Raw genomic sequence first — 16,896 nt, forward strand, 5'->3', positions numbered from 1 at the left:
TTATATATATATACATTTAGTTATTTTAGATTAAAGCTCCTGGCAAATATGTATGTATATATATTTAAAAGTTTCAAAAGGTCTTGAAAGATGATGAACTGGTTCATTATTCATGAACTATTCCCAGTATGGTAAATATAACCATTTTCAGCTCCTCATGCACATTTTGAAAAAGTCACTTTTTGAATCAGTGAAGTCAGAAACCTGAAAGTAAATTGTGAGTAAAACCATATTGTTGATGTCTTGAGATAGAAACACTGAGTTCATTGATCGATTCTTGCAGCTTGCCTGAACACAGCTGTCTTCAGTCCCACCTTGGGTTGTCTGTGCTTCATAGACACCTTGATTGTTCAGCTGTCATGTTGGACTCAGCTCCATCTGTAATGCAGCACAGCACTCTAGTGGCCACCAGGGTAACATCTGCGTGTGTTTTATAGCTACAGTATCTTTGTGGGGACCAGTCACAGTTAAAGAAATGTGTTTAACTCCAGGACCGTCTGAAACTGGTTGAACTTTTAACTTGGGTTTAACTTGCACTTGTTGAGTTTTAGGCTAATACTTTGTGATTCGTTGTGATCAAAGGCCCAAGGATGCAAAGCATTATTGTGTCCTCACAAAGATAGATAAAGAATGTGAAACAATGTGTGTAAATGAGAGGATTGATGACTTGATGCTGTGGAAGATTTTTTAAAGTTCATTCATTCATTCAACCTTTATTCCCACAGGCTAGTGTCAGTGAGCCACGAGGACTCGTTTACAAGAGACACCTGTTCTAGACCGAACAGATAGACAACAACAACAACAACAGTAAACAATGACAACAACAACAGTAAACAATGACAACATCAACAGTAAACAATGACAACAACAACAGTAAACAATGACAACAACAGTAAACACTGACAACATCAACAGTAAACAATGACAACAACAACAGTAAACAATGACAACAACAGTAAACAATGACAACAACAGTAAACAATGACAACATCAACAGTAAAGGATGACAACAACAACAGTAAACAATGACAACAACAACATCAACAGTAAACAATGACAACAACAACTGTAAACAATGACAACAGTAAACAATGACAACAACAGTAAACAATGACAACAATAAACTACAGTCAAAATGCAGTTAAAATAAGAGTAGTGTACAAAACAATCAGTCAGGGTGCTGTAAAACAGGTGAAATATTAAAAACAAGAACAGGTCTGTTTTGATTTTTCCCCTGACATGATCAAATGTTTGAAACCTCTTAAAGAAATCAAGGAGGACAACTTCAGTTCCTGTTGCAAGATGTTCCAGGAGCTGAGTAGGAAAAGGCCTTTTTGCCAAGTTCAGTCCGAAGTGAGGGAACGCTGCAGGTAATGATGTCCTGAGAGCGCACGCTGTAGCTGCACTGACGACGTGACATGTGGGAGGAGATGTATGAAGGCAACAGACCAAGGAGGGATTTATAGATGAAGATGAACCAGTGAGAGAGAGCCTTCGTGTAGATAATGAGGACCACCGGACCAAGGAGTACAGGGTGCAGTGATGGGGACGGTAGTTACAACCAGTTGTGAATCTTAGTGCACTGTGGTAGACAGCATCCAACATCTGCAAGCAGCTGGCAGGAACATTCTTTTTTTTATTTACCCTTTATTTATCCAGGTAGTCTCATTGAGCCATGAGAACTCATTTTCAAGAGAGGCCTGTTTAGGAGCAGATGGTGGTTAAGTGCCTTGCTCGAGGGCCCAGGGTGGGGCGAACGAGGGGTGAGGGAGGTGGGGGTGTTCCACCTTTTCCACCCACAATTTGATGTTGATGGTACTGGGAGTTGAACCTGCGACTTTCCGATCACAAGCCCATCTTCTAACCTCTGTGCCAGCGCTCCCCCATGTCACCGTAGTCGATGCCGGCAGGAAGGTGGAGGTTACAAGATGTTTTCTGTCATTCAGAGCTAAGAAAGATCTATTTCTGAAAAAAGAAACCCAGTTTTAATTTCAGTTTCTTTATCAGGTTTTCAACGTGATTTAAAAAGTGATCACATTATGAGCTAATATTAAAGAAACAAACACTTTAAAGCTTTGAAGAGATGAAAGTTGGTCTTTTTAATTTTTGTCACCTGTCAGCAGGATGTTAAAGTATTTTACTGACAGTATGTACGTGTGCTACAACTCATCAACGTTTGGAGTCGGTCCAGTTCAAGAGGGCTCCCACGGCTAAGTGGCATTAGCAAACACACAAATGGCTGTAACTCCGTTAATTGGACTAATTTTGAGCTACAATTGATGTGATGGTAGCTGAGAGTCATCCTCAACACAAACTCTGAGAGTGAGATCTTGACCCAAACAGTAACTGCTCATTTCTCCTCATCTTAGTTTAAAGCTCTGTCATTAAAAGCTGCGGTTGATCTACGTTCCTTTAAAGAAGAAGACTCCGGGATTTCATTCTGTTCATCCAACACAAACATTTGAAGCTCGTGGACCTGTCTAAATAAAGGTTGAATGAATGTGAAAGAACAAATGAAAGAAGGGCGGCCGTGACGAAGAACTTGAGGAATTTTCATGTTCGTCTTTACTTTAAGAAAATAAAAAAACCAAACACAGACAAATAGTTTTATAAAAGTTTTATAAAAGAAAGTTTTCATTGAACTGAAAACCTTCAGGTGTCGTCACCTCTCCTCAGAATGTGTCAGAGTTATTTCTTTTGTCTTTTAGGCAACACCTGGTGCTCATCCCATCACAAGTATATCTTTAAGACAAGTGCACCCTGTTTTTCCTTGTAACACGTGCACATATCTCTTTGTGCATGTGCTTCAGGTGCGGTGTAACTTTAGCTGAGACGCTGAAATAAGCAAAGCTGTAAACAAAAAGAAAATGTCTGAATGTTCAGATTGGGACAGACAGGTTCTACAGCCGGAGCTGTCTTCATGGAAATCATCCATCCATCCATCCATCCATCCATCCATCCATCCATCCATCCATCCATTATCTTTACCCGCTTATTCCAGTTTGGGTCATGGGGGTCACTGGTGCCCATGTCCAGCAATCACTGTGCGAGGGGCGGGGGACACCCTGGACAGGTCTCCAGTCCATCTCAGGGACACATAGAGACAAACGAGACAAACAACCATTCACTCTCTCACACACACCTAGGGACAATTTAGAGTTACCAATCAGCCTAACATGCATGTTGTTGGTCTGTGGGAGAAAACCCACGCATGCACGGAGAGAACATGCGATCTCGACCCAGAAAGGCCCTGGACCGGGGTTTGAACCAGGGACCTGCTCGCTGAGAGGCAGCAGCTCCACCAGTTGCACCACCGTGCTGCTCCATGGAAATCATAATGAATTCAAGTTCTTCTCATTTTCTGTGGAAACAGCAAGAACCCCTGAAGCCCTGCAGCCGCTCCAAGAAGCCATTAGTGTGAGTCTACAGCTATTCATTATGCAAAGCAAAGCCCAAGTAATTCACAGTTTAACATTACACGGAATAAGTGATTTGAGACCAGAACTCTTTTCAAAGTCTCTGTGGTATTTTCTACCACAGAAATTTCCATATGAACAGCTCGACGCCTTGTGTCGGCTGCTGGTCTCCGCTCCCTGGGCAGCGGCTAACATTTGAAAATGTTAAAGCCAGAATCAACGAGTTACAAATAACATTTTCTTTCTAAAGATCTTGGGCAAGTTGACAACTCATGTCTGTGCTGTCATGCATGAGCTGTTATTAAACTGATTCAGGATTCAATAAAGTTCAGAGACACCGCTGTGTGAAGAAATAAAAATAAGAATGGCAACAGCCGCGCCCTTTCTCTCCCACACTCATTTAGATTAATGGAAACTTTAATGAAAACTTTGATACCTCAGAATATTTGTAGACCAAACTATTTATAAAAACACACATACAAAGTTTTTTTGGTTAGAATCTGTATTTTTGGAGTTGTTTGGTGGTTTTTGTGTTTTTCCTGTTTCTGTTTCTTTGGTTCATTGTGCTGTGTCCCTCTGCTCCTCAGTCCTGCCACGCCCACCTCACCTGTTCTCCATTCCCATTAGTCTCAGCTGCCGCCACTCTTCCCATCAGTCCCATTCCATATTACCCTTTTGTTTCTCACAGCGCATCAGATGAGCATTGAGCAGTTTAGATGTCATGTCTGAGCTCCTCTGAGCCTCCTTTGGTTTAGTTTTTACAACAAAGTTCGGTTGAGTTTTTAATTATTTGTGTCAGGCTGCTTTTCTGGGTCCGACCTCAATCACAACTGTGAAAATGTTCTGGGTCACTTGTCTTTTTTCTTTCTTTTGGGTAACATAGTGTATACATGAAATACTGAGGTCCAAGAACTTCTCTTGGACATGAATATTTATTCACTCGTCATGGTTCATGGTTTCATCACCAGACTAACGCCAAATGAGATGCCCGTCATGTATTCAGGTCCAAAAACAACAATTTTCTAAACATGTCTGAAAGAAATACAGAAAAATAAGACATACAGGCTTTGACAGATTTAAGACTCTTGTAATTGTTTTATTTATCTTCAATGAAAAATATACAATAGCTGATGGAACGGCTGAGCTGTTAAGTAATGTTACCAAATGGGAGCATATACTGTACAGTATATAAAGTGGAAAGTACTGGTCCAAGATCAGAACCCTCCAGAACACCATAATTAAATTTGCATTAAATGGTTCAATCTTTGCTCAAACAAACTGGAATCTAAGTAAAATGTAAACTTGTGGAGCAGCGGCTGTGGCTGAGTGGTTCGAGCAGTCGTCCTCCAATGTGAGAGTTGGGGGTTCGAATCCACCAGCAGTCCCATGCTGAAGTGTCCCTGGGCAAGACACTGAACCCTCATAGCCTCTGATGTGTGTCCCATCAGTGCATGACTATGATAACGCTCTGATTAGTCTCTGTAGAACGATTTGTTCACTTAGCTTTAGTAGAGAGCTGTATGAACGGGTGAACGAGGCACAGATTGTTGTTTAAAGCGCTCTGACTATCTTGAAGTAAGTTAGAAAGGTGATGTACAAGTACAGTGCATTTAGCATTTCTTTTATTCCTAATGAACAGCCTGTCTTTGGGGAAATGTGAACATAATGATTCCTATAGTGATGAAAGTTTTGTTTTAGTTTATATTAACATATTCCTCTGCCTTTCTTGTATAATAAATTCTTGTGTATTTTATTGATCACCTTTGAGGCTCAGCCTTGTAACCTTTAATAAAGGACTTTGCTAAGACAGTGTACAAAGTGCTTTTCAAATCAAATACATTTTCCAGTCCAGCAATTTTCCTCTGTTTAAAAAAGAAATCCTACTTATAGATATATTTGCATTACAGTTTTGTTTAGTTCAGAATGATAATTCAAGGACAGACATGACAGCAGGTAAAAAGAGTGGGTCGACCAATTTCAAACCTTCTGCAGCCTGAGCACAATGAATCACAAATCAGCTGCATTTTATTTGACATTGTGAAAATACCATTTTCATAAGAATGGCTTCTCTCTGTGTGTGTGTGTGTGTGTGTGTGCGTGTGTGCGTGCGCGTGCGTGTGTGTGTGTAAGCCCAATGCAATCCTCAGACTTCACCAGAGCCTCACGTCTTCATGGATAAAATAAAATAAATACAATCATTCAAGAATTTCTGTTAAACTGTGAACAATCCTTAATTGTTCCTCTTAAAGGAAACTATATCCTTGCATTATTGGATGCAATATTCAGCTGTAATTTGCCATTCAAAAGAGTCAGCTAAATCATTGCATGCACCATTTATGCAATCTATGAACTAAATATGTTGTTTGAATGTCTCATTCAAAAAAATGCTGCCAGGACCACCTTTCTCCACTTATGCAATATTCCCAAAAGAAGAAACATCTAGTCACGAAACGAGACACAAAAACAGATATTTATAACGTAGGCTCGGGACTGTTATAATTATTTAGATTCAGAATGTTTAAACATAAAATAAAAAAGTCTGCGATGGACATGCGACCCGTCCAGGGTGTCCCCCGCCCCTCGCACAGTGATTGCTGGACATGGGCACCAGCGACCCCCGTGACCCAAAATGGAACAAACGGGTAAAGATGATGGATGGATGGATGAAAATAAAAAAGTCACGTTGGTCCAAAATGCTGAGTTCAGCAGAATTCTCCATTGGCTCCGTGTAAATTTCAGAATAAGAGACAACAGACACGTTTTTCTGCCGCAGGTTTAGTTTTGCTCAGTCGACTGATTTGATTTTCAAATCATATAGGAAGAATTTCCACCTTACTAACAAACATTTCATTTTCAAGGATCCTCATCACCTTCAAGCAAATATTTCTGCCTGGAGACTAAAAGTTTTACAAGAAAACTTTCTTCAAAATAAGAAAGTAAACTGTAAAGAACAGCCAACCTGTCTCTAACTTATCAAGTTTCACAGACAGGTAGGCCTAAATAAAAAGTGTTTACACTGTTACTAAACTCTTTACATAATTAATATAGTCGCTTTACAATAAACTGAACGTTACACTATATGAAGAAAACGAAATAAATGAATGAAATTGAACTCATATATTAGAGTCATATTCAACATATTGGAAAGATTCATATTCAAATATATAATTATTAGGTTTCTTGATCTGGAACCTGAGTCCGAATTTCGCACCATAAACATGCAAATGTGAGCTGGTAGAATAAAAAATAATCCTTGAATATAAAACTTCAGAAGCGGCTCCTCTGTTTTGGTCTGAACGTTGACTGTGACGTCATCACGCAGCGTACGTCCCACAGCCAACCGAGTCACGTGACACTGAGGTTTGTTTTGATTTGTTAACGTGATGGTGGAAGATTAGCAAAGCTGTCCTGCGTGGGTTACCGAAAGTTTACAAATTTATAAACTCACGAACGACAAGAATATACTGTAAGTATTAACGCGCAGAATATTTTTGTGCTATTTTTATTGTTAGTTTAGCTTTCTTTAAAGCTCGAGTTTCCTGTTAGCTAGGAGGCTAACGTTAGCCTCCTAGCTAACAGCATCATGGCTGCAGTCCTCAGTCCTGTAAAGAAATCAAACTAAACTTTTACTTCCACTCTGTTTGGCTTGTTGGGTTTGGTGAGAACACATTGCACAGCTTTGTCTTTCGTTGAGTTCACAGTGTCCATGTCGTTACATGAATTCAAGCTTTATTTCGGCAGGTTAATCCCAGTATGTTTGAAAGTGCTCCAGTTTCCATCAGCCAACACATTCAGACTTTATTTTAGTCCCAAAGTTGACACAAAGCTTCTAGCAATGGAAGTAAATAATAATTAGAACAATTTAGCATTGCAAATTTACTGCTTCAACCTATAATCTTAATTTGACTCGTGTTTAATTTTAACAGTACTCAAATGCTAATTTTTCACACATGAAGTTTAAACATGTTTTTTTGTTCAGTGCCAGTAAATGTTCTTGAACAGCCTCGGCTTCTATGACTCATACGATGATTCCAAACAGCATAAAACACTGTACTCATTTTTCAGCTATAAATGCAGACTTGTTTCTAAGACAAAAACAAGTTAGTTTCTTTCTGACTCATCATTTTTCTTTTTGTTTTCTCCCCAGGACGAACAAAATGGCTGATCCTCTCATTACATCAAAACAAGCGCAGAAAGAAGTCGGTGGCATTTTAACAGATGTCGTGTGCACACAGTTCACTAATTACATATTTGTGCTTCTCACTCAGTTTGGCAAAATTGGGAGTCTGGTTTCAGTCACACCTGACTCCAGATCTAATGATATCAACACCCCAACGTTCTCCACTAAAGTGCTGCTGGGCAAAGACGAGGTACGCACCATGAAACTTCAGATTAATATTGTGTCGGTGTAATTATACACTTGTTGTCACATGGACTGACTCGTTTCATGTGGTGAAAGGGCAGATGAGATTGGCTCAGCTGCTTTGGAAGATTGTGGAAAAATGAGATTGGTGGCTTTGAGTTCAGTGATCTTTTAAAATTTACACAAGAAAACTCATTTCATCGCTGCGTGACGTTGTCACTGTTACATGCACATAGATAAGAGGATGTCATTAAAAGAAAAGCGAACATTTTCTAAGTTTGCAGTGAAGCCTATGATTCTTTTAGATTACCGTAATAAAAAAAAAAAACAGGTTTTAGTCATTTATAAAGATCTAAAATGTTTTTCTATGCCATTATTTTCTGCAATAGTTGCATTCACATGATATTCATTAACTACATGATTCATTTATTCATTTCGGCAGCACGGCAGCTCAGTGGTTGGCACTGTTGCCTCACAGCAAAAAAGTCCTGGGTTCAATCCCCGGTTGGACCTGGGTCTTTCTGTGTGGAGTTTGCATGTTCTTCTCGTGCTGCGTGGGTTTTCTCCGGGTACTCCGGTTTCCTCCCACAGACCAAAAACATGCATGTTGGTCTGCCTGCAGGCCCCGAGATCTGTGATCTGCCCAGTTATATAAAGGTTAATAAATAAATACATTTAACTGAAACTATTTGTTTCAGAACAATTTTGAAGATCTTCCTACTTTTGGCAAGATGAATGAACCGTATTTTCCGGCGTATAAGTCACACTTTTTTGCATCACTGCGACTAAGATACTTTTTGTTTTCCCATATTCATAACGCAATTTTTGACTGATGCTTGAAATGTTCATTCATAAACATGAACCAGTAAACATTACCAGTTGCAGCCACCAGGGGGCCCTCTAGGCTTTTATTTGTTATTCCTCTACCCCCCCCACACACACAAACGTTCACTTAAGCCTCCAGTATACTGCCGCGTACATACGCGTGTACCGTACGCACAGGGTTCAGTCATTAAACTCCAGCGTCCACCCCGAGCCGCTGCAGAGCAGCTTCACAGACAAGGGGCGTTTACCTTCCGGACAAATTGAGGTCGCCGATTGGTCATTTGTTGACACGCCTACTGGATTGATTGACAGGTCGGGGGAAAAAAAACTAGCACTGGCAGCCTCAGCCACAGTGGTGTTCTGTGTTTATATGTTGTTAATAAAAAGATAAAAAATATATAAAAACCAGGGAGCGCTGGCCCTGCAGCCCACACATCAGACCAGCCCACCAGGAAATCTCCAGACCCTCCCGCAACCACGCTGGACCTGAGTTTAATTCGCTCGTAACTAATTCCTCCATTTCTCACCATTTCAGTCATGGCATCAACGGAGGAGGAAGAGATCTCTGCCTTTTGGAAAAAACAAAAGAAAAGGCCAGATCAGGGATGAAGAAGAGGAATTTAATACATTGGTGTTGCATACAAAACAGTCCGTCGCCGAGCAGTTTATTGTGCGACACCGCGTATGTGGTCGTAAAAATTTGAGCTTTGCACAGACATGCCCTGGGGGGTACGCTCGTACCTCTGCGTACGTACGTGCGTACCTCTGCGTATGGAGGTATGCGGCAGTATACTGGGGGCTTTAGAGACAACTGAGGCCCTATTTACACGGACACGATGGGGGGAAACGTAGGTTTTTTCTTATGTTAATTAGAGGAAACGATTTGCGTTGACACGGTCGGATTTTGTGTTTACATGCATCCGGAGGAATTCGGAGGAGCACAAGTTAGGAGTCATCAGGACTCTGTACCACAGAGCAGACAGCGTCCCCACTAGCTCAGGAGCCAGGCAGAAGGAGAAATCCCACACAAGACAGGCTCTAGAGCAATGTGGATATCCTAACTGGGCCTTCCTGAAAGAAGAAACCCAAACAGGACTCCAGTCAGCCAACAGGTGAAAAGGAGGAACCCAGACCCAGACCAGTGGTCATTCCATATGTTGAGGGAGTATCAGAGAAACTGAGACGTTTATTTTCTAAACATAACGTCCCAGTGGCTTTTAAACCCCAAAATACATTAAAGACTGGTTCATCCCAAAGATCCAGTCCCCCGGCACAAACAGAGTAATGTTGTGTATGTTGTTCAGTGTCAGGAGGGTGATCAGTCTTACATCGGGGAAACTAAACAGCCACTGGCCAAAAGGATGGACCAGCACAGAAGATCAACATCATCAGGCCAGGACTCTGAGGTCTACACTCATCTCCAGGTCAGAGGTCACTCTTTCAGGGATGAAGATGTTCACATCCTGGACAGAGAGGAACGATGGTTTGAGAGAGGAGTAAAGGAGGCCATCTTTGTGAAAAGAAACCGTCCATCATTAAACAGGGGTGGAGCCTCCAGGTTCAACTGTCCCCCTCTTACAATGCTGTGATTGCTAGTATCACTCAGCCCTCTGTGAACAGTAAACAGCCATCAGGTGCTAATGATCCATTGTTAGGCTGATGGTCCTTCTTGAGCATGTGATCAGCTGGTTCTGGTTGTCAGCAGCAAACTGGTTGATCCACTCTGAGAAGGTGCTATTTAAGAGACTGAGCTGAATACAGCACCTCAGACTGAGGAAGTCCTCAGGATGAGAGACGAAACGTTTCTACATTTTTTGTTGATTTGCTTTGTTTTGTTTTTTTGAATGTCCAGAGGACCAGATTGAACTTTTTTAGATTTTTCTACCTGGATTATTGAGCATGCATCAGGATATTCAACTGTCTTTGTTTAAAGGAGCTACTGTTCTGAGGCCTTGACTTTTGAAAATTGTCCTCAGACTAATGTTGTAATGTAGAACTGCCATGTATGGCTGCTTGTGTGTCACGTCTTCATACGTGCTTGTGTTTCTCTTTACAGCCACTGACTCACGTCTGTGCCAAACACCTCGCTGTGTTTGTCTCACAAGAAGCTGGGAACAGGCCCGTCTTACTGGGACTGGCTCTGAAGGATTCCTCCCTAGAAACCATTAAACAACTGAAGGAGATGGTCCAAGGGTGTCGGGTGTGGTGATAAGTTGGACTGACGACCAGAAGCTCGGTGCTGTGATCATTCTGTGGATCACGTAGTTCTCTTCATTCAGTTTTTTAGTTTTTATCAAACATGTTGGTTAAATGTAGCATTCTTTTATATATGTATCTGTATTTTATTATACAGATGTTTAAATTTCAAACGTTTGGTCTTTTTTACTCAACTGAAAGTGCTCATTGTGTTTGAGTTGGGTTGATTTTATATTCAGGTTTGTTTTCTTCTGTTTTTGTTGTTTTATCTGATTTTGTGCTCAGAAATAACGGGACATATTTTCTAGTTTACGGAGCGAACAATGTACCATTATACTGTTTATAACTGTGTTATAATTCACATTGCATATAGTTTAACGTGTGTCAAATAAAAATTGAAAAGGCCATTTTAAGTTCTTTTTTAATTGTATTTTTGCTTTATTTGTCTTTGATACAAGCAACAATTCAAATGCACAGTTCCTTTGGAAACGGAAGATTTTTTCATTCAACCTTTATTTAAACGGGTTAATCCCATTGAGCCTCGAGGAATTCTTGATTAAATGTTCATGAATGTGTTTATCAGTAAACAGAATAAAATGTTAGCAGGGGTGTACACATCCAGATATTAATAAAGATTTACAGCTGCTCCCCTCAATAATTAGTTTTTATTGTCCAAAGTTTGTAGTTCTGTAAAAGTAGGTGCGATAGGTCACTGGTTCTCAAAGTTTCTTAGCTATTGACCAGTGGTGTACCAGCGGCAGAGATTTATGACCCCGACCATCTCAATGTTTTTAAGCCAATTAAAGGCCCATAACAAGACTGTATATTGATTTATTATTGGTAAATGATCTACTTGTATAGCACCTGTCTATCTTATCAAGACACTGAGCTCTTTAAATGCCCTCATTTACCCACAAATGCAGCGCTCCACTGTATACGAAGACTAATGGGAGCTTTATCACGTTCTCACATCGATGGGACACATCGGAGGCCGTGAGGGGCTCATGGGGACACCAGCGTGTGACTGCTGCTGGAATCAAACCCACAACTTTCCCCCTGGAGGACGACTGCTCAAACCACCCAGCCACTGCTGCCCCGTTAATTTTACTACTGTAATAACTTTCAACCTTTAGTTAGACAGGTTGGTCCCACTGAGGCTCGTCTACAAGAGAGACCTGCTTTCAACAAAGAACGGTGACGTCATAAAGAGTAAAAATGATGACGCATTATACTTTTATTTTGTCCTCAGTAAAAGAACATGGGAGGATTAGGGTGATTCGTCAATCACGCCCAACATAAAAAAAACTGACAGCGTGAGGAGGAAGCGTAATGACGTCACCAGCTGCACCGAGGCCACGTGACATCATGTACCTGTGCCCAACCTGTTTTCGTCGCTCCTCGACAGGATCCATTCCAAGCTGTTGTTAAAGGTAACGTTCAGTGGAAGTTATTGCTTCACCTTTAACTTTATGACTTTGAGTTTACTTTGACTTTTCCCACTGACTGCGCGGACTTGGACCTCCGCACCTGCTGCGTTTCAAACGAGGAAGTTGAACGCGTAGGTCGGCTGGTTCGGACTTGTGGACCCGGGTTTTATCCTCCATGCTGATCCTTTCCCCCGACCTGTCACGAGCCTGGCCTGTTTGACACACGCACGTCAGGTGCACAAGGTGAGCCAGTTGTTGATTGACGGCGCACGAGCTCCGCACCGGAAGTTCACCTGCATTTCATTCTTTGAGGACTTTTCTTGTTCGTGTTGCAGAGTTCTGTTCGTTCTCTCTCGTGAGTTTCAAGATGAACTCGGCCGAGAACGTGTCAGTCCACCTGGATGTTCCGGTTGTCCCCGAGCTGTCGGACAACACGCCCATGGTCCGAACAGGAAACGGCTCCGTCGCAGAGGGTCACATGTTCTTGGACACCATGGCCGCCCAGGTCCTGTCGGGGATGTTCGTGTGGTCTGCCCTGCTCATCACGTGCCACCAGGTAAAGGCCGCACGCAAACACGGGTCAGGTGCCAACAAGTCACGTGGACACCACCGTCTTGTGTAAATGTGCCACCACAACATGCAACAGCTTCTCGTGCCAGATGTGTTGTAACAGGGAGGATCTGCTGAGAGAGGGTGTGTGTCTTGAGTCAGGTACAGGTGCGCCCGCTCTGCTTCTCTTCCTTTTGATTGGGAGCTCAGATTAAAGTTGGCCAAGACAGAAAAGTCAAACGTCCGTCCGGCTGATGGAATCAAAGCACAGCCTTGGATCAGTGCTGAGCTGCAGGAAGAATGGCTGCAGCAGACCACCTTTAACCACAGCCTTTCATCACGCTTGTAAAAGTGAGCACGTGCTCGCTGTGCACAGATGATACTCTCATCATCAGTTGCAGAGAAGTGCTGCTGCTCCATCAGCAGGGAGATCAGACGATGCACAGATGATGTGTTCAGCTTCAAGACTCCGTTTGTTTAAAAGTGTAGCGTCCATCTTATGGAATGTGCATCCTGGCTCTTATTTATGATAACGTGTATTTGTTTGCTATGTGCTGGAAATAATTATTGAGTCGTCTTTACATGGGGGGGGGGGGGGACACAACAACAACAGCTGCCGCCGTTTAGGGATTTGTAACTCAATATGCATCAAATAGTTTCTGTGTTTTTAATGTAGTTGCTGTTTGGCCAGACACTTTGCAGAAAGACGTTTTAATTGAACAATAAACGGGAAGTTTTCCTGTGGGACGATGGAGCAGGTTTGCAACAGGCTTCACACTCTGGGAGTCAGACTGTGTGCACGATTCATGTTCTAATGACGTGCTCAGGAGAGCCACTAAAGACTCACATGCACTTTCTGAATACTGATGGAGAACGACATCGTGCTTTTTATGGGATGTTGCTTTTTGAACTCGTGGTCCACGGAGGGCTGTTTCTTTTTCATGGTGGTCTTTTTGGTCCCTCTGCAACTTGAAGCGTTGAGGATTAGGAGCTTCAGCTCAGTTTTACCCACATGACTCTACATTGTTGCACATGACGTGCACGTAAATGAATGTTTTCAGTCGCCTCCAGCACGTCTTCACATTTGTGCTTGGCTTGAATCTACTGTCAGTGCACAAAGTGTGGGAACAAGTTGCAGCTGTTCTCTTGTCTTCAGTGCTTAAAGAAGCAGTGGGATTGTTTCGTTCACTCATCTGACACGATGCAAGGAGTTCAGTAGATTATTTAAAAATATTTTGATGACACTTAATAATTGATTGTTCAGATATTGAAATTGTATTTTATTTCAAACGAGAGATTTTCTCGTCTTAAGTGATGCGATCTTTGTTGAATAGTTTCCATCGGCCTCCTGTAGCAATAAATGAAATGGTTAGCGTTTAGCACCCACACTGGGATCAACTCGGAGCCTTTTCTTGGCCAGTTCTTTTTATTTTTCATCATCGATGATCAATCGTTCATCATTAGAATTGCAATGATCTCCGGCGCCACTAAACTTCTCTCTAATATGCTGCGATCTGTAACAAGAACCACAACTGAACACGTTTTTTATGCAGTGGCAACATTTCTAAAGCTAAATGAAATTTCTCAGTCGAAAAGATCATCTCTGTAAGAAAAGTATTTACTTGATCTTAGATTGAATTTGCAGCTACAGGCACCTGTTCTCAGCATTTTATTAACATCATTGCTCTTTTATTGACTTTGATTCAATCAGATTGTCACATTTTTTATTATCTCAGTCCCCGAAAGGAACCATTTGGCTTCTTCTCTCGTCTTCTCAGTTTTTCCTCCTCCTAACAAACATATGCTTCACTGATCTGTTTGCATGACATCAGGTTAGAAAAGTTGTTGCCCACATTCAAACTTTCTTCTTTACTCTGCATATTAATGTAGCTGGTAAATCAGCTGTTCTCCACATGTTAACCCTGTGAAGGTGCATGTGAAGCGTACAGGTCACTGTCAAGTCCTGGGACTGGATTTAGCCCCGTGCTGTGAGTTTCCTGAACTGGTCCCAAGCAGCACGCTCCAGTTATGGGGCTCACGTGGGAGAGTTGTTTCTGCGAAGGGGAAGACCTTTATGAGCTCAAGGAAGCGACTAACTTTAGTCAAATAAAGCTGTGTGCTACACGAGGTGCGGTCTCTCGGTTTGATGTAGGGATGTTCTGGCAGGTTCTTAAATGGAAGTTGGGCAACTTCTCTATCTGACATCATCTTGTGGCTGCATTTCATAAACTGAAGCGTCTGTGCAACATTAAAGGGCTGTGAAGTATTTCAGATGTAAAAATGGATCTGCTGGTGGGGGTTATTTCATAAAGAGCCATCTTGTGATTTATCACTTGTGTACCGAAGAAGTGCTCATTGACTTCCTACTTGTACTATCGGTCTTGTTTTACCAAGAGTTTGGGGAAAATAGTGAACGCTTAAATAAACTAAATGTCATGCAATAATGGAGAATTACAGCTGTAATATGTTCAACATCACCGCACATTTCCAAGGAATTAATTGTAAACCGTCAGAAACAGGTGTTTTCTGTCAGATCACATGATGGTGATCTTCGTACGAGGCAGTAAGAGACGATCGAACGTCCGATGAATCTTCACTACCTGTGGCTTTAAATGTTCTCTCACTACATCTGGATGGAGAGGTGGAGTCCATGTCATATGCAATGTTTAATTAATATTTCTGTACTTAATACTGGAACATGTTTGATACATTTTATAACATGTTTTTAATACAAAGCCAACGGTTGTACAAAGTTAGTTGTTCATTTATTCAAATATAAGCATCAGAGTTCAAAAAACGTTCCATACGAAAACAACTGGACTTTATTTGTAACGGAAGACGTTTCGCTCATCATCCGAGGAGCTTCCTCAATTCTCAACTCGTTTTTTGAATTCATTGTGTCCTGAATGACTGAGAATCTTCACCAGCATAAGCATCAGAGAAAATTAAGAATGTTCAATATGCTTAAAAATCTAAGTAAATTAACGATTACGTTGTACTAACTGGTGTACTTTGGTTTCCAGGCACAGTACACCCGGTAAATACATGTAGAGCACACCACTGAGAGGCAGTGATGTAGGAAACAGCCCACTGGGAGCTGCTCCCTTTATTTCACTACAAACATGGACTTTTAAACTTTTAAGAACCAGTTAGGATAAAAAAAAAAAATGAATTTGTTGGTTTCGTTTCATAACAATGTTCAAATTATTTGAGTCCTCCACTTTTTATTATTGGAGGAAAAAACAACCCATGGATGAAAGAAATAGTAAATGGACTGTACCTATACAGCTCCTTTCTATCTTATCAAGATACTCAAAGCTCTTTACAACAATCTGTGCCTCATTGACCCGTTCATACAGCTCTATACTAGATCTCTACAAAGCTAACTGATCAAATCATTCTACAGAGACTGATCAGAGCTTCATCACATTCATACACCGATGGACACACATCAGAGGCTATGAGGGTTCAGTGTCTTGCCCAGGGGCACTTCAGCATGTGACTGCTGGTGGATTCGAACCCCCAACTCTTGCATTGGAGGACGACTGCTCGAACCACTCAGCCACAGCCGCCCACAATTAAATGAATATCCGAGACAGGATTATTATTTCCCACTCTATTCATATATATTCACTACTACAATATGGTAAATTCATATCACTTTTACTTATTTGTCAAAATCAACAAATGAATTGAAAAATAAACTATAACCTTGATAGTTTTGGATATGGCTTTTAAAACGGTGTAGAGCAAACATTTAGGTGTATGTTAAATATCAAATAAACTAGAGGAATCAAAAAATGCCAATTTATTGAGGATTTCTGTCCTTAATAGGAAACAGTCATTTTAATTCAACATCAGAAAGTTAAAAGAAGAAGTGATAATAAAAAGTCATTGATTAACTCGCATCAGATAGAATTTATCTTGCGTAATGACAAATATTTTGACATAGACCCGAACATTAGGAGCCCGTTCACACCACGTGTTTTTGGAGTGAAACCGCTGCTTTTCTGCTCCGGTTCATCCGTTCAGTTACACGACAGCAGCCCTCGTTCTCTCTGAAGCCAAACGTTTCTCAATCCAGCTCTCAATCCAGCTCTCAATCCAGCTCTCAATCCAG

At 41.3% G+C, this 16,896-nt stretch overlaps 2 protein-coding genes across 2 annotated transcripts in view; both read left to right on the forward strand.

Annotated features, from left to right (window-relative positions):
- Positions 1–6,776: 6,776 nt before the first annotated feature.
- On the forward strand, positions 6,777–10,833 carry psmg3 (proteasome (prosome, macropain) assembly chaperone 3). Its single transcript, XM_037688771.1, has 3 exons — positions 6,777–6,882; positions 7,564–7,786; positions 10,661–10,833. Exons 2-3 carry the CDS (start codon positions 7,574–7,576, stop codon positions 10,811–10,813), a joined length of 366 nt encoding a protein of 121 aa, XP_037544699.1. The 5' UTR covers positions 6,777–6,882; positions 7,564–7,573; the 3' UTR covers positions 10,814–10,833.
- A 1,609-nt stretch (positions 10,834–12,442) lies between these two features.
- tmem184a (transmembrane protein 184a) overlaps positions 12,443–16,896 on the forward strand; it is a 40,364-nt gene continuing 35,910 nt past the window's right edge. The window contains exons 1-2 of the mRNA XM_037688772.1: positions 12,443–12,470; positions 12,563–12,783. Of these exons, the coding sequence (XP_037544700.1) occupies positions 12,595–12,783 (189 nt within the window). The 5' untranslated portion in view covers positions 12,443–12,470; positions 12,563–12,594. The remainder of the gene's footprint in view (positions 12,471–12,562; positions 12,784–16,896) is intronic.

Source organism: Nematolebias whitei, chromosome 15, assembly GCF_014905685.2.
Source record: "Nematolebias whitei isolate Nwh7 chromosome 15, NemWhi1, whole genome shotgun sequence".
NCBI lineage: Eukaryota > Metazoa > Chordata > Actinopteri > Cyprinodontiformes > Rivulidae > Nematolebias > Nematolebias whitei.

Excerpts from the sequence above, each read along its gene's own strand:
- psmg3 (XM_037688771.1), top strand. The coding sequence starts at position 7,574 with ATGGCTGATCCTCTCATTACATCAAAACAAGCGCAGAAAGAAGTCGGT. Across the intron at positions 7,787-10,660 it reads TGCTGCTGGGCAAAGACGAG|CCACTGACTCACGTCTGTGC; the intron begins GTACGCACCATG and ends TTCTCTTTACAG.